This window comes from Neopelma chrysocephalum, unplaced genomic scaffold (genome assembly GCF_003984885.1).
Source record: "Neopelma chrysocephalum unplaced genomic scaffold, ASM398488v2 Primary Assembly neopelma1_97517, whole genome shotgun sequence".
Taxonomy (NCBI): domain Eukaryota; kingdom Metazoa; phylum Chordata; class Aves; order Passeriformes; family Pipridae; genus Neopelma; species Neopelma chrysocephalum.
This window is the reverse complement of record NW_020926159.1, coordinates 1329800-1355980: the sequence shown is the minus strand read 5'-3', so window position 1 is coordinate 1355980 and position 26181 is coordinate 1329800. Positions and strand designations below refer to the sequence as shown.

The following is a 26181-nucleotide window of genomic DNA, read 5'->3' as shown; positions in this document are numbered from 1 at the left end:
AAATGAAACTGTAATTCAACTACCACCTCCTCAGAGTTTTTGCTCAATTGCTTGATGTTTAAAATAAAGAGTAAAGTAAATATTCCTATCAGCTGATTGCAGATCAGTGACTACAACAAGGACATCCAAGTTAATAATGTAGCATAACGGGAGCTTCTGCTGGGAAAAACTTAGGAGCAGAACAGGTCCACATCCCTTTGTGAATGCTTTTAAAGTGTATGTAACATGAAAAATATGCCACTCTATAGCAGGAAAAACTCTGTAAACCCCAAAGATCTGTATCCTGTTCATGTTTAAATACAACACTTTAATAGCCCAATTTATTATTAACTGTTTATGTACTTAATTTTTAAAAATCCAATCCATGTGTTTGTGTATCAAATATGGCTCAAATTTATTTTTTGTTTTTCAGACTCAGTAAGAAACAAATCCAAACTTCCCCAGTAGAAACTCTGAATCTTAAGTGGGTTTATCTTATATATAGAAAATTTAAAAGGCAGGGCTGCCCTTGACCAAAGAACCAGGAAAGCCAGTATAGCATTAATATCAGGGGACTAGTTGTTTTGTTGGTTTTTTTTGGTTTTGGTTTTTTTTTAGTTTTGGGAAGCTAATTTATGGTCAAATTATAATATAATTCCATATATATATATTCCACATATATAAAAAATATAAACTAATTCCATGGTATTTCCTATCCAGCCTTGGACTGTGCTGTCAACTAAATGATCTTTTCAGACATGGAAACAGGATGGAAGTGCTTCCCTCAGGAGTGAGTCTGGGTACCTTATGTTTGCAATCACCAGCACAGTCACCCCAATGCAAACAGATATTTAAGGTAAAAACCGCAACAGATCTGGCCTGTTCACATCCCAAGAGTTCTCTCACCAAACTGAGGGAGTTTACAATGCAGACACCCACACCTGAGTGAGCCACTTTTGGCTCTTTTCTTTCCATTGAGGATACTCCTCCTCCCTACTCAGATGATGACATATAAAGTTAAATATGAAAATGAACACTGATTTGTATTAAAATAAATTGGAACTCAATGCCTTCTTTGATGAACAGCTTCATGGAATCACAGAATGGTTTGGGTTGGAAGGGACTTTAAAGCTCATCTTGTTCCAACCCCCTGCCATGGGCAGGGATACCTCCCACTAGAAGAGGTAGATAAACCATAATTTTTGAATTTCATGGTTTAATAAGATACAAATATTGTACGTGGCAGTAGCCCACGCAGGAGCAGCTGTGCACCTGTGCTCTCTCTACAGCACTGCTGTTCCCCGAGACGTCACCATTTCCCAAATCAAAGCGCTGCTGGATTCAACCACATCTCTGCTGAACTTCAGTGATTTTGCCTGAAGAGTTCCAGGTCCACAGTGACTGCCAAAAAATGCAAAACAAGTTCTCTACATGCAAGAGAGACCAACCAAAAGAGCTGCAATTAGTTTATTTATCAGTATATCTGGAAAAAAACCCCAAACACACTTACGTGAATTCCCTTCATTTCCTGAAGTCACAGTTCTAGAGATAAAATTTTCTGGTGAGTACATATACAAATAATCCTCTAACAGAACAAAGCAGAGAGTTTACAACTTTCTTAGAAAGCACAAAACACCAGGCCAAGGGGCAGTAGAAGCAGTTTGTGGCTGGCCATCCCTTGTGACGATCCCGTTCAGTAGGCAATTGGTGTAAGGCTGCTGTGATGTGACATTCCAGAGTTACATGGATTGCTGCCTCTTCTCCAGGCACTTCTCAATATCATCCAGCACTTGCACAGCTGCCTTTGGGATGCGAGTCCCTGGACCAAACACATTGGTAACGCCGGCATCATACAGGAACTCGTAATCCTGTTCAAAAATAGATTTAAGATCTATAGTTAATGGTTCAAAAGAAAATTGCTCTTTCATTTATAGCTATGTATGCTCTATCCTATATGCTGGGCCTGAGAAAGAAACCAATCCCAGAGAAAGGCAGCACAGCTTCAAGGAGATGGGAAAAGTAGGGTAGTTAGGAGGTAAAAAAGAAATATAAAAAAAATATCCATGGGAAAGATTTTATTTCTTTACAATCAGACTCATGTCAATGCTTGGCAAATTTTCAAAAGCCAACTGGTTGTGACCCTGAATGACCTAATCTAAGTTTGATCTAACTTCTAATTTTGAAAATACTGCTGTAAACAAGGGCTTGGAGCAGATGACTCCCTGTGGTCTCTTGCCATCTAAGTTAATCTAATTTTATGATTGTCCTGAAATATCAAAAAGATCTGGGAAGCAGTTCTGCATTCACTCTTACTTTTATATAAGGTATTCTGTACCTTTTTCAACCACAGGTTAGTAGCAGCCTCTTGAGAGGTACTGGACAGAACACAATTTGTCTCCCAGAAAAATACTACGAGTTTTGTTTGTTCAGTTTAAAAGTCTGTAATTCCTGAATGCTTTCCTAATTAGCTAACAAAGGGAGAAGTGTGGGAAAAGAGGAGATCTATGTGCAAAATCAATTTGAATCACTCTAGACAGAGGATAACCCTAAGGGTGATACAGCCAGGCAAACTGTGGATGAGCTAAGGAAAAATGTAAGAGAAAAGCACAGATGTGACTGCATGGTAATCCAACAAACTGTTTGATAGTTTAGGAGAAAGCAGAGGGAATGAGAGGCAACACTGAGGCCTGATGATTGTGATGGTGAGGAGAGGCTGAACGGTGAATGAGATGTGTGATGGGACCTGCCAGGTGTCTTAGTCACCAGCTGTGGCTCTTCCCAAATTTATGGCTGGAAGCCATGAGGTCTCTTAGGACAGGAGCCAGCCTGTACCAGTGACATGCAAAGTACTGGTGATGGGAAACAACAGAGCATAAAGAACATCTCCCTGAGGCTCATCTTTTCACAACACAGCTTAATATTCCATCCCACAAACACTGTAAATTAAACCAGGACATGGTGTAGCAAAAATCAGATCAGTTAGACCTGACAGTGCTCTGCGACCACCTTGTACCTGTAAATCCCCTCTGACATTACAGGATAGAGGAAACAGATAAAACAGCACAGATAAAGCAGCTCTTGGCCTGGATGGACAGGATGCTGCCCCGTACCTGAGGTGGGATGACACCTCCACAGATGACCAGGATGTCTGGGCGGTGGAGGGTATTGAGCTCCTTGATGAGTTCAGGCACCAGGGTTTTGTGTCCCGCCGCCAGCGTGCTCACCCCCACACAGTGCACGTCGGCATCCACCGCCTGCTGCGCCACCTCCCGAGGGGTCTGCGTGGAGACAGGGCATGAGACAGGGAACAGCCCCAGCCTGGCCGCTGCACCGGCATCAGAGGGAAAATGGATGCATTTGGAATACTCTGGATTCAATCAGTCCTACCTGGAAGAGGGGCCCGATGTCCACGTCGAAGCCGATGTCTGCGAATCCCGTGGCGATGACTTTGGCCCCTCTGTCGTGGCCGTCCTGGCCCATCTTTGCCACAAGAATGCGAGGCCTGCGCCCCTCACGGTCCATGAACTTGTTAACTCTGGTGGAAAACACCTCTTGTATCAGTGCAAGTCACTGAGAAGCATTAGAAGTATTTCCACACATAAAAAACGCACTGGCTGCAAGTGTAGCATAATTTCTGTACATCAGATAAAAACATCTTCTAAGTCATGGCTTGGCTATGCAATATATTAATATATTAAATTCATGTTGTATAATTACTAACCACTATATTAATATTCATGTTATACAATCACTAACTCATTTCTTGTACTTATCAGCCTCACCAACAAAATGTTCTTTTTTTAAAAAAACCACTCCACTACCCTTCTGCTTTCTAACAGACAAAATGCTGAATTCTCTGAGGGTTTAATGAGCTGAATTACAACAAACTAAAATATAATTTTTATATTTTGAGAATAATTATGTCTGATTATTTCAAAAGTACTTGCACACAGGTTATTGAGACAGGTCCTGGATATCACACTGTGCATCATCACCATTCCACTGGGCATAAGACTGTCTGGAGAAGGATTACTGTATCTCATATTCTGTGTACTTGTTCCATTGCCCCTGTTTTTTTGGATAGTAGCTGTTGATATTTCTGTTGTATTGAAGAGCCTCAGATACTATTCTTTCATCTATTGCTCATTATTCATGTACCACCAGGATCTGTCTGTGAGCAGGGCACTAAGACTACCCCTTCTTAGAAATAAAAGCTTTTGTGGTTTGGTTTGGTGTGTTGTGGGTTGATTTTTTTTTTTAATATTGTACTGGACAGCTTGAAAAGGAATTATGTCAAGACAGTTTGAGGAAGCAAACTGACAGAGCTTCTGCCTGAGGGTGTACAGAAGTCAGGCCAGCCTAAGGACCGCTAAGAGTATCAGTGAAGCAGGTACCTGAATTGATTTATGACATTTCTAAATCCTTTTCTCTGTATTGTTTTCTGTTTCCATATTCTTGTTTTCTTACTTCCCCATCCACAGGCTCCCTCCCAACAAGAACAGCTTCAGGTACTCCAAGCCTGCCAAGGCTAAAACCACATGAGACCCTGAAATTCTGGGCTTGGTTTACGTGCTGGGCAGTGTGAAATCACCCTTCTGAAGGGCTGTGCAAAAATCCAGTTTTGTCACCATGTTTACTAAGTGGTACATAAAGGCAGGATGGTGGTGGAACCACAATCCCTGGAAGTGTTCAAGAATTGACTGGACATGGCACTGAGTGCTCTGGTCTACTTAATAAGGTGGTGATTGGTCAAAGGTTGGATTCTATGATCTTGGAGGTTTTTTCCAACCTAAATGATTCTGTGATTCTGGAGCTACATCTTGATTTTCAAGGAATTACTTCAGTTCAGTTTCACGTAAAAACCATAATTACAAATACCTAAATTTAAATATTTAAAATAAGACATTCCCCAGCACAACTACTTTCAAGTCAATCTGAACATCACCACTGTGAAGCCATCAAGTAATTCCCTTTCCAGACAGCCTGAACTCTTTAACATGTAAGCCCCAACACAGCACGGACTGATGAGTATTGATTGGAATTACATCACCTCCCACTACAGCAATTCAGGCTCTTTACCCCTGAGGGCAGCAGTGAAGGCAGAAGCTGAGAAAAGGCACAAATAGGCAGCTGTTTTCACACATACCACCATCTTCAGATGTTTTCTCCATCGGGATATGAGTAAGTAGCACCCAGAGACTGGTAGCTGTATGTGGATATCCAGACAGATTTTAGCCTGACAGTTTTAGTAAGAGTGAAATTGCAGGAACAATTATGGGTAGATCAAGACTTTCTAATATGAATTGCTGGAAATATTTTAGAGATTACTATTACACAGCCTCTAAAAGAGGCAACCCAATGTACTGCCATTTCAGGTAGAGTTTCTCAGCTTCTCAATCCTATGGCTGCACAGGCTATCTGAACAAAATCCTCAAATCATAACATCACCTTGATGTTTGCAAGCAAATACAAGTTCAATTGAGTTTTTACTATTGTCTTACTGCACTTAATTCTTGTCATCCTCCTTCCTTGCTTATAGGCATGAGAGTGCCTGTCATGCTTTGCAGGTCGTTGTAGGTCATTGCTTTGATCTGGGAATGTCACTCAGGTTTGGGAAATGCTTTTTTAGGGCACAGTGAGTAGCACATGTACCTCCTGGATTAAATGTAAGGTTATTAGATATCTGGCTACCTGGGAAGCAAGGAAGCAATTCTAACCTATTGATGGCATGCAGGATTTCATCACTCTCTCCAAATTCCTGGCGATAGGCTCCGCTCACCATCCGGTCACTGGCTTTGTGCTCCCCGAACACCTTCTTCATGGCATCTGTTATTTCTCCCACGGTGCACCTGAGGCACAGACACAAAGCAGGAATATTATCAGGAGGCTGAAAGGAAAACAGGACACAGGCATCACTGGCACTGGCCCAACTATTTCCCTTGCTGCAGGACAAATTAATTTCCATTCCTTTCCCTTTTGGTGCTGCAACTCTGAACATGTGACTCACCCCACTGTCACCCACTAACAGAACATGCAAAGGTAATTTTAGGAAAGTACTTTATTGCTGATGTGAGAATTGATTTACAAGTGACAAGGCAATGGGGACCACTGCATGGCAAAATATTTCAGAAAATTAAATTGGATTTTCTGGACAGGGTTTTTTGGGGGGCTCAGACTGTAGGATCTTGCATTTGGACCCATACTAAAACACAAAATATAAATCAAGAGGGGACAAAACCAGGAAGAACACACAGAAAAGACTGACACCTAACATTCTAACTGGAATATGCTTGCCTTTCCCTTATGTTTTTATTTTAGAGTTTATTATTCTTCTCGTCTACTCCTGACTCCTTATCCACTAAGATGCAGAAGAACCTGGGAAATTTATTTGTGTAGAAGTTACAAGTTTTGTTTGCTACTGGACACACTGTGCACATTTGATATAATACACACTTTACTGCTGCAGCACAAATGAGAGAAGCAAACCAGGCTGTGCTGTCTTCATGTACAAACATCAGAAATAACAGCCTCTGTCCTAAAGCAATTAAAAAATTTGTGCTGAATACAACTTGCTGCAAACTTTGTCAAAGGAAAGAAATAAAAATATTGCTTTAATAAAACACGTGCTCAGATATAGAGACCAAACCAACCAACCAACTCAGCTGCTGCTAAGCACATTTCAAACCTCTGGAAGTCACATTTTCTCCCGCATTTGTTCCTTACAACCACCTGAAAGGAGGTAGCAGCCAAGTGGAGGTTTGTTCTTTCTAAAAGAGATGTAAAATCCCTGCAAATCTTTAAATCTAAAGTTCTTGAGTAATAACAGGACTTTTGCTTTTCAGCTACTCATGAATGCTCTCCTACTGTTTACCAATAAACCTATAAACTTTTTTTTTTAAATCTCTGCCACATATGCATCCACAACGGAATAGCTCTCTCTGGAGGCAGGAATACAGCCTCTTAACAGAGTGAGATTTTTTTATCAGTCTATAGCCCTTAAAAATATCTGGTGGCTGAGACAATATGTTTGTATATAAACTGTTTATGCCTTATTAACTGCTCAGAATTACTGCTGACCAACTGTGCTGGATCAGAGCCCTTCACTGCTCAGAGATTCCCTGTGCTTCCTCAAAAGCAGGTGATTTCCCAACAAGAGGAGCTTGGCTCTTGGCTAAGCTTTGGGTCAATGTGATTAAAGACAAGCACAACTGTGATCAGCGAAGATGTTCATTTGTGTGTCCTACAGGGCACGGGATCTGTTTCCTTTGGCAACTTATGCTGTGATTCACCCAGTGGCTCACAACAAGCTGTGCTGCCCAAATACCAATTCAAAGAAAGTCAATGACCACAATGTGCCCGTTAGAACTGTCACCTTCTGTCTGCTCAGCCTCACACTCCTGCCTGTGCATTTCAGCAGAAATGAGAGGCAGCAGTGTGAAATCAGGTGACAAAGTACCATGAGGGAACAGGCTGGGCAGACAAAGGAGCAGCACAACATGATACAATGCACTCCTGCTTTCTTCTTCCATCACTGGGAGCTGGCACAGCAGGAACTGGAGTCTGGGGAGGGACAGAAAAACAGCAACACAGATGGAGGTGAGAAAGAACTTGGCATAACCTGCCTCATACCCTACCTAACTACACCCATTTGCCTGTAACTTCTCATGAGAAATGAGGCACAGAAAGGAGGCAGCTTTGCTCCCGTTCCCTATCACCTCAGATCTGCCTTATTACTTTGGTCAGAGCACCAAAATTACTTTTCTACTGCGTTTGTCAGAGCTGAAATCTCCGTATTAGTCCATGGAGTCTCATCACTGAAAATTCTGTGCCCCTTATTTTATTCCAAGTGAATAAGGTGACATCATGATTAAAATCCATCATTTTCCATTCAGTAGGAAAGAGGCACCTGTCACTCTTGCTGGTGACACTGGCCCACTTGTCTACTGCTTGGGAAGGGTGAATGTGCTTCACTTGAAAAGCTTTTCCCATGTTGCCCCAACAGAAAGGCTCCCCATAAATGTTCCCAGAGCTCACAATCCCCCTTCAGACCCTCCGTACCAGATGCCAGGACAGTTTCTTTCTTGCTAACACCCCATTTATAGTTTTGGGGCAGAATTAAGTTTTGTGTTTGCAGCTTACGAAGTGGATCTGCAGTCTATTAATGCTTTTACAATTAATAAAGACACAGTCACCAGGGAGAGAAACTGGGAGTTAACTGGCCAGTTTTGGTACAGAAGATATGACTCCCTTGTAAATCCAAAACAACCCTCCTGTGTGACCTTCACAGTTCACAGACAAACGTAGACTTGCTGCTGGAGACTCCTGACAAATTCTGTGTGGGAGAAAGTGTATTCAAAATACAGCTGTTAAGTGTTCAATGAAAGAATTTGAGATATCACAGTAAAAAGAGGCCAGCATTCCAATAAAGAGTGAATTTGGTTTGCTCATTTTTGGGACTCACTGCTCACTGGACTCTGAGAATGCCTCACTGCACCACTCAAGAGCATCTTTGACATCTTTGCCTGACTAAGCAAACTGATTTCTCCTTCAGTCAAAAAATGTTTTCACACCAATCTGTGGTGCAAGGAAAGATGAAGCAACAGAGCATGATGAGATTGTGAATATCCATTTTCACATCTCAGACACTTCTTAAGCTCCTTGACCCATGAACCAGCGGGTGACAGAGAAACTCAGTTACATCCTGAAGCTGGTAAGATTATGAGTTGTAAACAGCACAGTGTGTATGAACAATCTCAGTTCACACGAGATTCTTTATAACTGCATGGTTCCTCATAAGAAATTAAAGCATGGCCTTAAGAGGCTGTAAAATGTAATAATGGTCTATTTGACAGTGTGAAACTGCAGCCACTTTTTACTTCCACCTCTGAAGAAAACCCCCCAAACATCTCAAGACACCAATCTCACTGGCACCACACCCAGTAACAACGAAAAGGTGAAAATGAGCCCCTGATTTTCAAGCAGCAGTTGATTGTTCACCCCCAGTACCTGGCACGTGCTGCTTCCACTGCAAGAGCAAGGAGGTTTCCTTCCCCAGTGGCAGCACATTTTGTCAGAGCATCCAGGCACTGCTGGGCTGCTGCATTATCTCTGCTGGCCTTCACCTACAGCGCAGGGGAAAGATATTGGGTTAAAACAAACTGCAAAGTGAAATGGGAAGTTGAGTGTGTAAGACTGTTTGATTTCAAATATTAATTCTGGAGGCATGGAATTGTCAATACGCACTATAGAGTTCAATAAGATTAGAAGTAAAAAGGCACCTCAGACCTTAAAATGTGTAAAAGTCTGTAACATAACTCTTAAGCCAGTTTTATCTACATTTTTACTGATTATGAAAGTGGATATTGATTTCTGGTTCCATAACCCTGTCCCTCAGTAGCTCTTGACAAGCTGCACCAAACAGTCTGAGTGACTAAGCAATGTTACCTGTTTTTAGAGCAGAACATTGCATAGCTGTTTCCTATCTTATTTTCAGGACATGTAAAGCTCCCAGTTTTTAAAGGTTAGATATATTTTCATGAGACTATCAGAAATACAACGAGGAAAATCAAATCAATGTAACGAAAACATTTTTTCTGGATTCTAATACTGCATTTCAGTATTAGAGAAATTAGCAAACCACCTTTACTCAAGTTCTATCTGCAATTACAAGAAGTTCCCTTTTTAAAAAGGTTGTTCCCACCTTGTTGATCTTCTCAATCTGCTTGGCACGGACTGCAGTGTTATCAATGGCCAGAACTTCCACTGTCTCCTCTTTCTCCAGCTGATGCTTGTTTACTCCAACAATTACTTCAGACCCTATTTCCAGTGGAAACACCAGAAACTCAGAACACATTTGCAAACTACTGTGAAAAGACATAGTATCAAAAGGACAAAAAGTTTTTGAGCATTATAATGCTTTATAACTATATACATTTCAAACATGTAAAATTTTCTCTTATAGAAAGGATTTAAGTCTGTATTTTCCAGATTTTATGATGAGAGGTGATTAATTGCATGAACATTCAACTCAGGAAACACTGGGCCAGAAAAAAGGATATGAAATAGAACAATATTCATCTTACAAACTGATGTAGTAATGAGCCCCTAATATACATTGGCCATTTTCTATTTTTAAGATTACATAAGTGAATCTTACAGAATTAAGCAGAAGTGCTGGTCTCCTGCACTCCTCTGCATTTACTTTTCTGACTTATCAAATAATGTGAAGTTCCTACCTAAAACTACTCCATGTGAATAAAAATGGAGTGGAGAACTATATTTTAGCTTTCAGCCAGTATGGATGTATCAATCATTTTTATTTGCAGTGCCTGATAACATTAATATACTCTTTGAAGCAACATCAAGTAATTTACCTTGGGAGAGAAAACACACAACTTTACTGATTATTCTTTATTGATCTTAATTAAGACCTGCTTCAAATTTATCCTCTATACAACAAGTTCATTTAACTTCTTTTATGTATGAGTTATCCTTGTTTTCTGTTACTGGACTGCTACTGAAACTCAGATTACAATAAGTGGAATAGAGTTATAAGGACACATGTAAAAATATCTCTACATATATATATACACCACATGTGTACACATTCATATACAGGTTTATATATCACAAATAAAGAGCTGTATCATCCTTTGCACTGCATTTTTTCTGGTCTTCAGGAATAACAGCTTCTCCAGTAACCCCAGGAATTTGGCCAGCTGCATTCCATACTGCCATCTGGTGGCATTCCTGCTTTTTAATTCAGGAATCACGGATAAAAGCTCTTATCAGAAATTAATCTATTAACTATTGAAGGCTCCAAATATCCCTTTAAAATGGTCTTTCTAGCGCCTTGTCTAGTCTAATCTTCAATATGTCAAGTAAGGCTTTTCACACTGGCACTGTATTTCATAAATCTTTTTCCAGAAGCTTTCACTGGCATAAAACTATCACCATTCATTTTACCACTCACAATCTGTTACTCTTAAACTAAGATGACAAAAACCCAATGAAAACGTGTGTAAAAAACTCTTTACACAAAGGTTTCTAGTGGCAGTTTTCCCTACTTTCATCTCCCTGCTCCTACCAGAGTCAATCCTGGCTTGTCTCCGGGCTGCACACTCTTCAATACGAAGTTTGGGAATCCCCTCAGCAACAGCTTTGGCCATTCCACCCATTTCTTCTATCTCCTCAATAAGCTGAGAAATTAAGAGGATTGAGAAAGTGAGTAGTAACAAGGTCTAAAGAAATGAGCTTTGTACTTGTACTACCATCCAAATTTTTATTATGCCTACCTGTCCAGTCCTGTGTTCTAAACTGTATTTTGTAAAGTTCATTCACAAAGAAATCACTGAAGCAGAAGTGTAAAATAATTCCTTGTTTAGAAGTTACCAGCTTATTAAATAGTTCTCTTAAAATATATTTCTCAAAACTCCCATCCCTAAAATTTTCCCAGGATAGGTTATGCAAACTGACCTTTAAAGCAGCTTCATAGACATCGTTGGTGAGGCACTCCATGAGGTAAGATCCCCCCCAGGGATCTGCCACTTTAGGAATTCCTGATTCCTCTTGGATTATGATCTGTGTGTTCCTGGCAATGCGAGCACTCTTCACTGTGGGCAAACCTAGAGCTTCATCAAAGGAATTTGTGTGCAAGGACTGTGTTCCCCCAAAAACTGCAGCCATGGCCTCGATCGTGGTGCGGATAACGTTGTTAAAGGGATCCTGGAAGGGAAAGGACAGCTCTGGAACTGAGAGGTTCTGCCATGGTTGGTCACACACAGTCTGCAGGGAAATGGATGCAAGACTCCCCACTGAAACACTGGAATCAGAACAAAAGCTGAGAAAACCCCAGTCAGTAACAGGCATCAAATCAAACGGATTTATCACTTGTCAGTATCTTAACACAGAGATTAATCCAGAAAGAAAGATAACATTATCAGTGTGTGAGTAAACTGGTGATGGTAACAAATCAAAGCCTAACTTATATTTAGTGGTGCTTAGAAGGCCTTAATGAATCCAAGTTGGAGAGGACGGAACAGGTAGGCCTGATGTCCTCCATCCTCAGAATTCAGAACTCTTGGAACAGTGACCAGCATGCATGTCAGACAGGTTACTAGTCAAGATCTGTTTTGGACCTTAATGTACTTAAATATTTTCATTAATGACAACATTACATAGAGGTAGAAATTACAGTTGCAACTTGCTGGTACTATAAAATTGAAAGATAGGTATAGAAATAGAGTCAGTATTACAGAATATAATCTCAGTCTTTAGGTCAAAATTTTTATCTGCTCTTCTCAAACATCTAGATAGTTGAGTTGTATGTATGTGTCCTCACAGTTAAAGAGGAGTTCTGGTGGTCTCCATGTTCTGAGATGGAGTGAAGACTCACACACTGCAGCTGCCTGTCCTTTTTAATGTGATTATTGAGAGAATTCATTGATAGGTCAAGACTGCACATCTACTTCTTGAAGGGCTTTGGTGAGATGAATGTATACAAAAAAATTTAGAGCCACCAATGTGGCCTCGAAGAAGGCAAACTGAACCAATGTGAGTTACATTATCCACCATAAAGAATTGAAATTATTATCACTGTTTCACAGAATGTGGTAATTCTGCCTGCACTGGAACCTTTCTGGTTCAAGAATTCCATTTAAAGAATTACAGAAAAATGGGATTTGGATAAGCAAGAATGTAAAACCTAATTTATAAGTAGGTATGTATCTAAAGGCAGGTAAAAGGAAAATATATTTGCCCTCTGAAACCTACTGGAGTAAACACTGGGCACTGAGAAGTTACATTAAGATAACTGCAATGCTTAGACATGAAAAAAGGGGTTATGATTCAGGCAGAAAATTATTTACACTGGAGGCTTGAAGATGGCTGAATATCATTTTAGTAATATTAATATTGTTGTACCCACACAATACTTTTAATTGGAGGACCCACAAAGGCCACTGCTCAGAAAATTCCATTGTTTTAGTTGTACTGTGTTGTTGCAATGTAAGTAAAAATTACATTTACTTCGACCAAAAAACAAGAATAAAACCAAGACACAGAAGTCAAATAACAATGGTTGCAATCACAACCTAAAAATAACTTCTATTGCCTGACTTTGAGAAGCAGGCCTTGGAATCAGAGCTGGAACCCAGCTCCGACCTCACTTGGCAAACTATATGCACTCCAATGATTTATTTTCTAGCTGTAATGTAACTGAACAGGAAGAACAGAGAGTGCACCCAGTTTTTAAAGAACAGATGAGCTGTAACCAGCAGTTGTCATTAGGGGCATGAGTGACTTCCTTGGCTCCTCATATGCATTCTCAAGCCAGTGATCCTGAGAAAAAAGTGCCTCTACTTCTTCACTCAGCTGCATTTTGAAAGGGTAACTTACAGGACAAATACAAGAGGGGGCTTCATGCTCTGAGTCCTGAATTAATATAAAGATGTATCCAATGCTTGTGTATGCATCTGTCAAACTCAAAAGCGGGACAGGTGTCCTCCTCTGGGAAGCTGCACCTTAGTAACACCAGCAGCCCCCTTTTAGATCCACACCATGAGAACATATTTAAGTGAGGAAGATGATGACAGTCCCCTTTCTAACCTGCTCAGTGAGTGACCAGCCTGAAGTCTGACAATGAGCTCTCAGCAGAAGAGATTTGGGATCCTTGGGCTTAAACATTTTCTCAATCAGGTCAGCCCAGAGCCGCCTCCCGGCTCTCAGCTTCGCTATTTCCATGTAGAAGTTCATCCCAATTCCCCAGAAGAAGGAGAGCCTGTAATAAGAGCACATGAACAGGATAAAACATGAAACCATTCTAATAATTTTGTTTCAGTAAAGGATAAATCCTACAGCAAGGTCTCTGATCATTTATTTTTGCAGATGATGGGAATGTTCTTGGACACTGATGCCAGCTGCTACAAAACGTACACCTTTATGTCAATAAAGTAACTTAGCCTCCAAACAGGGTGACTGTAAGCAAACTGCCACTGCCAGTGGCCTCTGGAACTGCTAAACGGTCCCCAGGGACTGTTTTGGGGGAGCTCTCAGTCAAGCAGTGTTCCAGCAAGTACAGACAGTGACAGTGTAGTGCCAGGAAATACTCCTGGACACCATCTACTAGTGCAGTTACACTCACAAATTACTTATCATGAGAAGACATTACATATTACAAGCATGCTTTCATGCTTTTCCTGATGATTTTAATCAAAATCCAAATCAGTTTAATACAGGACAGCATATCAGGGAACAGACTGACCAATATACTTTTGCTTACTTACAGCTTTTATGATTTATAAATTGTAAACATGCACAGTTCACACCAGTAAAAGTCATTATACTAAAGATGCACTTTTTTAACAGTGAATTAGCTATGGAAACGATTTGCCAAAAGCTCTTACAGAATTCCCTGTCACTTCAAAGTCTGAAAATAAGGCTGTATCTTATTCTACATGATCCACTTGGATCTTGGCACAGATGTCAGGGATGGGTTAATTCATTTGATTTCTACAGCTTGAATGTGCAACAGGCTCCATGCACCACACCTTTTTTAAACTCACTGTATAGTTAGGGAATCTGTAAATAAACAAGACCACTGAAACTATAATTTTTGCCTAGTCTGGCATTAACTATACAAAAAATACAATATTCTGCTGAAAATTAAATTAAAATTGACCTTGACAATGCTTGTGCATGAGCTTTATTCAGTTTATTGGCCTAGGTGTTGGACAAAATAGATTTTACAACTGAAATCATGTAACAAAACCAAATCCAAACCTATCTGCAATGTGAGCATTGCCAATATTGCTTGTATGCCTAAAAATATGGGATTTCATATTAAACTCTCTTAGAGGTTTCACCAAAAAGTGAGTTTTATACTTGCAAATTTCCTGAGCTCACCTTGGTGCAAATTCATCAATGGTGAGGCCAGCTTTAAGCCCAGTTCTGCAGTACTCCAAGCCATCTGCTATGGTATAAGCTAATTCCAGAATGGTGTCAGCTCCTGCCTCTTGCATGTGGTACCCACTGATGGAAATGGAATTAAATTTTGGCATATGCTGCAAAAAAAAGAGACAACAGGGTATAACAGGAAGGGGGGGATTGGATAATTGCTCTATCAACATTCACAAATAATCCATTAATAGAATCACAGAATGGGTTGAGTTGGAAGGGACCTTAAAGCTCACTCAGTTCCAACCCCCCTGCCATGGGCAGGAACACTTTCCACTATCCCAGGTTGCTCCAATCTGGCCTTGAACAGTTCCAGGGATGGGGCAGCCACAGCATCTCTGGGCAACCTGTGCCAGGGCCTCACCACCCTCACAGGGAAGAATTTCTTCCTAGTATCTAACCTAAATCTCTCCTCTTTTAGTTTAAAACTGTTCCCCTTGTCCTATCACTACCTGCCTGTGTAAAAAGTTCTCTCAGTCTTTTTTATAAGCCCCCTTAGTCACAGAAAGGCTGCAATGAGGTCTCTCCCTGGAGCCTTCTCCACTCCAGGCTGAACCACAGCCTGTCTCCATGGCAGAGGTGTTCCAGCCCATTCTGTGCACTCCCTGTAGACTGCAAATATAATCCATCCCTATGAAATGGTGTTTGCAGATCTTAACTTCATGTGGTTTCACCTTTTTGCACTATTCATTATGCCTGTACTATCACTCACCATGCTAAGTATTGTCCTCCATCACAGGCTGTGTGCCACCTCTCCAATGAAAATGCAACTAAGAAAACAATTGGGAGCACTGAACTTCCAGTCATCAGTTCCAGACTTCACTCCTTTCATTACCTTCTTCTCATGCTTAATTTTGCAGCAGAAGCCCTTCAAGACTCTTACCTCTTTGCTTCTGCAAATAATGTTTAACTATGTGGCTTCTTACTTTCTCTGCAAAGAACAGCCTGAATGTTCCTCATCTCCAAGCTTCCTGCATCCTTTCAGGCTTAGGCTCACCTTAATCTGACTTTGATTTGGACTGACTTAAAAAAACCTTCAAGTTTATGTTGTAAGTGATTTGGGATCTTAACTTCTCCTGCCAGCCCTTTCCATGACCTCACTATTCTCCACTATGACAGGTCTTCCCATCTTCTGCTTTGTTCTCATAAAGTGCCTCATAAATAGTTAACTTGACACAGTAACAGAAGTACATTTAAACAATGAATACCTTTGAGGTGTACTGGAAGATGTCAGCAATGATCCTCATGGATGGCTCTGGGGGGAATATGTACGTATTGCGGACCATGAACTCCTTCAGGATGTCATTTTGGATTGTCCCTGTCAGCTTGGCCTGGGGCACTCCCTGCTCTTCTCCAGTCACAATGAATGTTGCCAACACGGGAATCACTGCCCCGTTCATTGTCATGGAAACAGACATTTTCTCCAAAGGAATTCCATCAAAAAGGATTTTGGTGTCTTCCACAGTGTCAATGGCGACTCCAGCCATTCCAACATCTCCTCGAACTCGTGGATTGTCTGAATCATACCCACGGTGGGTGGCTAAATCAAAAGCAACAGACAATCCCTGCTGGCCAGCTACAGGAAAGAGAAACAAAAAACCATGGTATCAAAAGATGTAGAAATCCCCAAACAACTCCTCAACAATCACAGAGAATTGGTTTGGGTTGGAAGGGACCTTAAAGATCATCTAGTTCCAACCCCCCTGCCATGGACAGGGACATCTGCAAAGGACAATACTCTGCAGAAATATTGGGAAAACTGTTCTCAAATAAGGAAAATTTCCATACTTTGTATTTAGTAATATGCCATGAATGACACTATTAACAGGTATTTCTGAGTTCATTCAGAATATGAGATGGAAACCCAAAATGTCAGAATGCACTATCACCAGAAGTTAAGTTACATAGTTCAACTTTTTTTTCCACTACAATCTTCTCTCATGGTCTCAAAACAAGTGTGAAGTGCTCCATAATCTCTGCTGGTTGGACTCTGGGATGGAGCCAAATTACGTCTCTCTATGGGTTAAGGTGCAGTAACTAAAACCAGCATTTAACACATTCCTTTTCCACAGCACAATGAAGTAAGGCAGTTCCAGAAATGATCCAATTTCCCAATAATAAAGAAATATAGCACCACTGGGAAGATTCCATCAGAAACCCAAACTCACGAGGCAGAACAATCACATTTGCCATGTAACTCACCAAATCCATGTTCCCCACTGCTTCACAAGGCAATGTTTTTTCCCAAACCAGCTGCCCTACCTTTTATGTTGTCCTTGTAGAACTTGTTGCTCTCCTCCACTGTGCTGAATCCAGCATATTGTCGGATTGTCCATGGCCTATAGGTGTACATGGTGGGATAGGGCCCCCGAGTGAAAGGTTTCACCCCTGGAAGCTCCTCAGGAAGGTCCTTGGTGTCCCTCTTGGAGTACAACGGCTTGATGTCGATCCCCTCAGGGGTGTGCCAGATTAAATCCTTGGGGTTCTTGCCTTTCAGCTGCTTTTCAGCCAGGGCAGCCCACTCTGGGTGCAGGGGCTGCTTGTGCAGGGAACGCCATGTGCTCTGGCTGGCTGGAATCTGTGCCGGGAGCGTGCAGCGGCACGGCTGCAGCCGCAGGATGACGTCCCTGGCCCTCAGCATGGCTGAGCTGTCAGCCCGGGGTGAGCTGGACAAAATAAATACACATATCTGCATTATCATTTTCCTCTAGCCAAGGAAACGTTTCCAAACCCATCTATATCCACATCATAAATGTGTAACTTATTCAGTCCCTCAGCAGTACCATCGTTAATCAGTCACTGAAAAGTCAGTGTGAGGCATGAAGATGCCATGCCCAGTTACCCTCTGACCTTCCCACCTCTCTCATCTATGAATTCCTTAATGGCAAAGAGGGACCCTCTTCCAGGAATGGGGCAGCCAAGGCTTCTCTGGACAACCTGTACCAGGGCCTCACCACCGTCACAGGGAAGGTTTTCTTCCTATATCCAACATCAAGGAGGCACTCTGCAGAAAGTGGACTGTGAGAAAATTGCTGATATATCACAAACTTTGGAAAAGGTGGCTTGGGCTGGATGGTAATCAGAGACACTGGGAAAAATAGGAGAAAAAGATTGTGGTATGTGAGAACACAGGGATCATGCAAGAGCTCCAGAGCTCATCCCACCACACGTGAGACTGGTATGGAAGACAACTTTAACTTTCTCTGTGAGGGTGGTGAGGCCCTGGCACAGGCTGCCCAGAGAAGCTGTGGTTGCTCCATCCCCGGAAACGCTCAAGGCTGGATGGGGCTTGGAGCAACCTGGTGTAGTGGAAGGCATCCCGGCCCATGGCAAGGGGTTGGAATGAGATCATCTTTAAGGTCCCTTCCAACCCAAACCATCCTGTGATTCTGTAAGCTCAGTAACTCCTGAAAGCTGTAAGCTCCTTTGCTGCTGCTCTCCATACCCTATCCCTGCCTTCTTTCTGAAGCCACAACCTTTACAGCTTGGCTCCAAGGGCCGCTCACCTCCTCTCTGTCTCATTTCTTTCACAACCCCTGGAAAATCACACTCCCCTGACACCTTTATGAGAAATCTCACATAAAACTGGAAAACACCTCTCTCACCATGATGGTGTTGCAGCAACACTCCAAACAGGTGCTTTAATAATATATATGCTAAGTGTGGTACGTATATAACCTGCTAGGCACAGAGGAGCACCTGAGGAGCACTCATTCCCTGTGGGCATGTGATGCTGCAGCCAGGATGAAAGGTAACCTGGGCCCCCACTGCTGCATCAGTCACAGAATCACAGAACGGGTCAGGTTGGGAGGGACCACAATGGGTCATCTGGTCTTCCAACCACCCTGCTCAAGCAGGGTCCTCCCAGAGCACAGGGCACAGGATTGTGTCCAGACAGCTCTGGAATATCTCCAGTGAGGGAGACTCCACAAACTCTCTGGGCAACCTGTTCCAGTGCTCGGTCACTGCACAGGAAAGTTCTTCCTCATGTTCAGGTGGACCTTCCTGGGCACCAGTTCCAGCGCATTCCTCTTGCCCCATTGCTGGGAAACCCCAAGGACAGCCTGGTCCATCCTCTGACCCCTCCCTGCAAACGTTGACAGACATGGATGAGGTCCTCACTCAGTGTTTCTTCTTGAGGCTGAACAGGCCCAGCTCCCTCAGCCTTTCCTCCTAAGAGAGATGCTCCAGTCCTTTCATCATCTTTGTCACCCTCTGCTGGACCCATGTAAGAGACTTAAAAATCATAATTGTCTTAACTACTGTTAAGATCACTGAAGGACTTTGCCTACTATGCCAAACTGTATAAAGAAGCTCCAACCACAGAAGCCCACCCTGTACAAATACATCTCCTGAAACTGGGAAACTGGACTGTGAGTTAAGCCACCTGAGCTTGGGATAAGATAAAGGCCAATTACCTCAGGTCTAAGGAGAAGTAAACAAGCCTGGGGGAGAGGAATGTATCCACAAGGAAAGCCAACTCAGCAGCTGTGCTGAAAATCAGCGCTGGCTGGGTCTGGCAGGGGGAGGCCATAGCCCCCAGACTCATTTCTGAGCTCTTCCACCATATGATCCACAGTGTTGCAACAGATCCACAGTGTTGCAAAAGACAGTGTAAAACTCCTTCCTGCAGGGGAGGTGCAACCTTGGGCAACCCATATCCCTGAACTTATATTAATCCATTGAACTCTGTGTTTGGTGGAACCCTCACCACCAAGAAGCCACGGGCAAAAGGACTACAGGACACCTTCTGGATCCACGAGGTGGTGATATGTGCCTACTCTTTGTCACTCTCTTTCTCTCCCCCTCCCTCTCTTTTCTATTTCTTTCTCTCTCGCTCTCTCCCTCACATTTACTGTTAAATAAAATCCGTACTGACTTCGGCATGTGGTCTCTTTTGCACTTTAAATGGGGTAGAGGCATCTCTCCAATAATCGTAATAACCTGATCACAACAACCCGCTCCAGGAGCTCCACGTCTCTCCCGTCCCAAGGAGCCCAGAGCTGGGCACAGCACTCCAGATGTGCCTCCCCAGGGCTGAGCAGAGGGGCAGGATCCCCTCCCTGACCTGCTGGCAATGCTGTCACTAATACACTCCAGGACTGTTCCTCCCCAGGCACAGGACGCTGCACCGGCCCTTGCTGAGCTTCAGTCAGTTCTCTGCCCATCTCTCCATCGCCAGCCCCTCACCCCGAGGGAGCCCCAAAGCCGCCCTGTCCGCTGTCCCCCCTCAGCGCCCACAGCCGGGGGGTGACCGGGCGCCCCCCGCCACCACCCCCCGCCCACAAACACGCCCCCTCGGCGGCCAATGGGGACGCGGGGCCGGGACGGCGTCTGGGTTAGGGGATCGGGACAAGGACAGGGACCGGGGACAGGGACTCCAGACATGGATATGGACAGGGATGGTAGGAATGGGAACGGGGACAGACACACCACCCCACCTTCCCGTTACCTGTCTCGGCCCCTCCGTCAGCGCTCGGACCCCGCGCACGCGCGGTGGGCGGGAACGTCAGTGCGCGTGCGCGGGGGAGCGCGGTTTATTTTATAACGTCCCGGCGGGCTGAGGCAGGAGCGCTGAGGAGAAGGAAGAGGAGGTGGCAGCGCCGGGCCGGTGAGGCTCGGGGCGAGATGAACCGGGAGGAGGGAGAAGGTTTTTGTGGAGATGTTACCCGGGGTGTTATCAGGCAGCGGCGGGAGAGCGGGTGTTTAAGGGTATTGGGAGTATGGGTGGGGAGGACTACAACTCCCAGCCTGCATTGCGCTCGGTGTGCGAGTGGGCCTGGCGGCGCTGGGGAGCGGTGCATGCCGGGAGTTGTAGTCCTCGCGCCATCTCTTGTGCCCTGTGAAAGCTGTCCCACAGCATCGGTAGTTGTGGAGGGGAAAGACAGCGCTTACTTACCAGGTTTAGGGTTTATGTACCTTTTACAGGGCTTGCTTACCTCGTTTAGGCATTATTTACCTCTTATAGGGCTTCTTAACATGGCTTACTTAGCTGGCCTGGGGCTTATTTATCTGGTGTAGGGTCGGTCGCTCCCCTGGTGAGCCGTGACAGGACCTCTGAGTGAGGGGAAAATGGCCCGAGGGGATGAAAGAAAAACTGAATATATATAGAGAAGAGAAGGGTGGTGGGATGTTGTGGCTGCTCCTTTCTGTGGGATTGCTCTTCCCTCTGTCTCTGTAGTAAGTAAGAAAAGAAACTGTAGGTTTAAATGGCAGCAAGGACTGTTGTGATTAGGGGCTAAGGTAAGAAGGACTGGTAATTGGATGACTGTGCTAAGCTGCATTAGAAAGATAAAATCACACAATGATTTGGGTTGGAAGGCACCTTAAAGACCATCTAGTCCCACCCCCGGGCCATGGGCAGGCACACCTTCCTCCAAGCCCCATCCAGCCTGGCCTTGAACACTTACAGGGATGGAGCAGCCACAGCTTCTCTGGATAACCTGTGCCAGGGCCTCACCTCCCTTTTTCAGGGAAGAGTTTTTTCTTAATATCTCATCTAAACCTGCCCTCTGTCAGCTTAAAGCCATTCTTTCTTGTCCTGTCCCTCCAGACCCTTGTGCAAAGTCCCTTTCCAGCTCTCTTAGAGCCCCTTTAGGCACTGGAAAGAGCTCTAAGTTCTCCCCAGAGCCTTTTCCAGGTGAACACCCCCAGCTCTCCCAGCCTGTCTCCACAGCAGAGGTGCTCCAACCCTCAGAGTGTCTCCGTGGCATCCCCTGGACTTGCTCCAGCAACTCCACATCCTTCTTATTTTAGGGGCCCCAGAGCTGAACACTGTTACAGGTAGGGTCTTTTGAGAGCAGAGAATTTTCTACTGATGGAAACCTTTAAGAACAAATTAGGCTTTTCTCAGTTCAGTTCTGTTGCTTTGCCGTTGCTGCTCTTTGACATACCCGTCCTGCTGCCTTTTGACTTTAGAAACAGATGTGAAACAAGTAAGAGTTTGTCTAAAAAGGCAAATGGGGATGCTTTTTAGGAGTCCTGCACTTAAGTAAATATACAAGATTTAGGCTTTAGATTAGCAAATATGCGGACATTTGTGCTCATTTAGGCTCGTAATTGCTAGATTTGAATTTTGTCTTTTCCTCCTGTTTCCGTTGGTTTACAGATAATGAAACCCCGCCACACACCTTCCACTAAAATGGGGGAGACCCCTGGTGGGAGATCAGCAAAAAACCCTTTTAAGTCTCAACACAAACTGAAGCCTTCCAGCAAAAAAAAAGGAACAGATGGAGAAGGAAGAAAACAAGGTCAAAAAAGACAGGTATTCATTATTTTGGATCAAAGTAGAGAAGTAACCAAAGGGGGGAAAAAAGAGGTATTTTTGCCCATTTTTAAGCTGAAATTTATAGAGAACAATTAAGTAACTAAATGTAACTTGAGGAAATGCCCAGTGTGAACAGCTCTTTTGAGCAACCTTGACTGGTTCCTGGTTTCCAGAATTCCTAGTTGGGTGCAACTGTGCCTGTCACAAGTAGAGGGAAGCATTGCCTGATTATGAGTGAAAAGGCAAGCTGGCTGTGCAGTTGTGAAGAGCTGCTGAACAGCATCTGATTGAGAGTGATCAGGTCAGAGTTCATTCAGCTCAGTTTATTCACCTTTGGAAGATATTCTCTGCATGTCTCAGGACAGGATTCTCCAACAAGCTTTCTTGCCCAGCCACTGAACTGATGAACACCACGATCTCAAGATGCAGCTGAACAGACAAACATCCCGTGCGTTTATTTCATGATCTCATTCTTGGAATGGGAGGAATTGGGAAGAGTGAATTTTTTTTCCTTAGCCTGCTTGGCATGAATTACTGTTGCACAGTTCAAAAAAGGTGTTTTTTTAGTGTCAGGCACTAACACAGTGGGTTAATAGTAGTGGATGGATGATGGCATATCAGAAGATTTTCAAAATTGCCATATTTGCTATAAATTTTTCTCTTCAGCAGGTCACTGAGACAGTCAAAAGGACAGTTAAGGAGCAGAGAGACTATTCCCCTGGAGGTAGGATCTTATTCTTTCCTGTTAAATCTGAACTGTTACACCTTTGACTCCCATCTGACTGAAATGAGTCACAAAACCATCTGTCCAGGTTTGACAAATCATATTTTTTTCCTTTTCTTCCTTTGTGTTAACAGGAGAAAATGTTTCTTCAAAAAAAGTGAAGCTTTCCAGTGCTACAATAGGATCTTGGCAGACTCTCTCAGAGAGCAGTAGACAATTTCTGGAAACTGTAGTGGATTCAGCAGTACTGTAAGTGCCAAATATCCTAGTGGTTCTTCTTTGTTTCCACAAGGAATAAAGTAAAAATTGTAATATTGTTTGAACTGGAAATGCTTTGGAGGTTTTTTGGGCAGTATGGCTGGCTGTCTATATTTTATGCAATATAATATAACACTTTCTATCTGAAATTGGAAATTTTTACCTAGAGAAGTTCTGACTGTGTGCACTTCATTTGATGTGTTCTCTGTGCTTGCAGGCTTTGTGATGGGAATTCTGCCTTTATTTTCTTTCCAGATCTGTTTTGTGCCAACAGAGGAAGGAAAAAGATGATGTTCAGAAGCACCTCAATGTACTGAAAAAAAGGTAAGAAATAAATTAAAAGAGTGAGAGAAGAGATTTCTTTTACCCAGTTATTTTGTACCATGCTTTGAGGACAAGCTAAACTCTCCCTCTGACAAAACGCTATATATCCTGTATCATGTTCAGGTTTTACTAAAATGATGATTGTTTGGAAGTAGCTAAAATGCTGATTTTTAGAACTTAGTTTTACTTTTTAAACTGTTCTGACCCTTCTGCTTTTCAATCAGGGAGTGTACAGGCCAGTGGGATAGAAACCACACAAGGTCAGTGCAGTGGCAAAGGTGAGAATGGTGGGATTTCTCGTTCCCAGTTCCTTCTTTAGGTAGACATCTATTCCACATGATTTTGGAAAACAGTTCAAGACAGTTTTTCTTCCTGTCTGGAACCTTTTACTTCCCTGGCAGCAATTGGGCTAAACTGAGTTTACTTTTTTCCCCAGAGAAGTAATTAGTCACTTTTGGTTTTGCAAAGAACTCCAAACAAGTCATGTTTTCCTTTTTCTACACTTCAGGGTGCTGAGAGTTTTCAAGACTTTAAAGGTGCCTCCAGGGAAGCTGGACAGCCTGAAGAATATCCCAAGCCTTCAAATGGCAGAGAGACAAATGCTTGAGGCAAATGAGGAATCTTTGGCACAACTGCAGGTATGAAAGGCAAGAAAGGGAAGGAATTACCTTACCCAGCTGCTGCTGCTCAGTGTGTGTTGTAACCTTTTAGTAGACAGAGAGCTGACTGTACCTATACCCTTGTGGAGGAGTGTCCACTGCTCATCATCACCCACCTTTGCTGCACAGCAGTGTCTCTGTCTAGATGGTTCTGTACAAAAGGCTCCCTATCTTTAAAGTAAATTTTATTCTGGTTTTGTGTCTGTTTTATTTTAGGAAGAAATAACTGAAGCTGAGCGATCAGCAGAGCGCATTGAGGAAAATGTGCAGCAACTGCAGTACAAAATCCAGCTGCTGAAGAACCAGTTAGAGGAAGATGAAAAAGAGGCCAGGAAGGTATCTCCAATAAATACTTCTGTACCCTAACCTATAGGAATGGTCTGATTTCGAGAGCTGTCCTAAACAAACTGTTTCTCAGGGAATGTCATTTAAGGAAGGCCTCGTTTGCCTTTGGAATGATTCTTTTCAATTTTGCCAACTTTAGTCGCAAAATTAAGAAGTTTAGTTTTCAGAAGTTGGATAAAGACTGGTTATTTTCCTACTGGGGAGCCTGATGTTTGGGGTTTTTTGGATTATTTTTTCTTTTTCCCTTCCTAGGTATTCCAGGAAAATGGCAGTGGTGCACTCCACCTTCCAGAACTCCCCAAGCACAGTTTGCAGGCACCCACTTTGCAAGTGAGTGTGGAATGTATAATATATTTATATACATATATATAACTGTTATTTATATAAATATATATATATGTAGCACTTTGGTTATGAGAAGGAAGGCAACAGAATGTGCTTTTATCACATCTTCTGTCAGAGGGGGCAATTCTGAAAATTCAGAAAAATTGAAGAGATTTTCCTCTTTTTTTCTTGTTTCTTTTCATTGGGAACTATATACTTATGTTTTAAAAACAGAACAAAACCCTGGAAACTCTCTCCATCCCTGAAAGTGTTCAAGGCCAGATTGGACAGGACCTGAGCAACCTGGTCTAGTGGAAGGTGTCCGTGTCATTGGCAGGGGCCTTGGATCTGGATGATCTTTAAGGTCCCTTCCAAGCTAAATCATTCTCTGATTGAAAGGATCACTTGTCTCTTCCTAGAAAAACCTGTGGTCCTAGGGAACCTGTAATCATACCTGAAACATATCTATAACTGTTGAAGGGAAGACTTACTCTTTGTCTTTCTGAATCTTTTTTTAATCTTATTTTGGCTACAGCTGGGCTGCATGAAAGGGGAATTCCTGTTGCACTTGACAAAAGCGGTTTTTATTTGTTGTCCATCATTCTTTCCTTCTTTAGGAAGAAATTTTGAAGACAAAGAATCAGAAAGGTCTTTTAAAGGATCTGAACACTATTCAGCAGTCAGCTGACTTGAAGAACTTGTTAACCCTCATTGAAAAGACCTACGAGAAGGTGGACTTGCTTTGAGAAGATGAAATGTGTGGAGTCTCCTTTGAAGGAGATAATGTCGGCCAGCACTCTGTGTTAATGTAGAGCAGCAGGATGCTCAGCATGGAAACTGTTTTCTTTCTGATGGCTTTGCTGTTGTGACTGCTGAATTTCTCTTAAAACATTTTCTGTGAATATTGGTATATAAATCTGTAGATAAATCACTGGAGTCCCAGAATGTATGTCATCTATCAAGGATTCTTTTGGGTTTTGACTTGTGATAACTTCTAATGTTGATATATCCTGTCTTAGGAGAAGGGAGGGAAATGGATCCTGGGTTATTTGGGCATTTTTATAGAATTAGGCAACTATTCCATTACATTTGCACATCTGTATTTACATCTGTAGATCACTGAAGGCAGAATCTCTTATCAAAGTAAGAGTTAAATCCTCTTTAAACCTGAACCACCTAGTAAAAATATGATTTTCTAATACTCAGTTGTAAATGCCCTGTTCGATTTTCTACTTTTTTTTTTTTTTTTTTAGTAAAACACCCACCATGGCAAGAAATTGAATCATTTTTATCAAATGTACAGGATTTTTTTGCACTTTCATGTTTACTGCTAAAAAATAACCCCACCT

General features: G+C 42.7%; 2 protein-coding genes across 6 annotated transcripts; one reads left to right on the top strand and one right to left on the bottom strand.

Moving 5' to 3' along the window:
* Positions 1–1429: 1429 nt before the first annotated feature.
* On the bottom strand, positions 1430–20442 carry MMUT (methylmalonyl-CoA mutase). Of its 3 annotated transcripts, XM_027672732.1 has the most exons (13): positions 20384–20442; positions 17194–17597; positions 16140–16507; positions 14881–15038; positions 13585–13756; positions 11455–11703; positions 11066–11177; positions 9680–9795; positions 8986–9101; positions 5697–5828; positions 3367–3514; positions 3090–3257; positions 1430–1847 (listed from the first exon to the last, which is right to left on the bottom strand). In XM_027672732.1, the coding sequence occupies exons 2-13, from the start codon at positions 17570–17572 to the stop codon at positions 1719–1721; spliced, it is 2247 nt and encodes a 748-aa protein (XP_027528533.1). In that variant the 5' UTR covers positions 17573–17597; positions 20384–20442; the 3' UTR covers positions 1430–1718. The 3 variants fall into 3 exon arrangements, with proteins under 3 accessions (XP_027528533.1, XP_027528531.1, XP_027528534.1); XM_027672730.1 differs by lacking the exon at positions 20384–20442 and having other exon boundaries at positions 17194–17647; XM_027672733.1 differs by lacking the exons at positions 1430–1847; positions 3090–3257 and having other exon boundaries at positions 3396–3539.
* CENPQ (centromere protein Q) lies at positions 20435–26027 on the top strand. 3 transcript variants are annotated; one of them, XM_027672739.1, is made up of 9 exons: positions 20435–20542; positions 22040–22195; positions 22868–22922; positions 23057–23171; positions 23436–23504; positions 24013–24142; positions 24380–24499; positions 24761–24838; positions 25450–26027. In XM_027672739.1, exons 2-9 carry the CDS (start codon positions 22043–22045, stop codon positions 25576–25578), a joined length of 849 nt encoding a protein of 282 aa, XP_027528540.1. In that variant the 5' UTR covers positions 20435–20542; positions 22040–22042; the 3' UTR covers positions 25579–26027. The 3 variants fall into 3 exon arrangements, with proteins under 3 accessions (XP_027528540.1, XP_027528538.1, XP_027528539.1); XM_027672737.1 differs by having other exon boundaries at positions 22865–22922; XM_027672738.1 differs by lacking the exon at positions 20435–20542 and adding an exon at positions 20722–20833 and having other exon boundaries at positions 22865–22922.
* Positions 26028–26181: the final 154 nt, after the last annotated feature.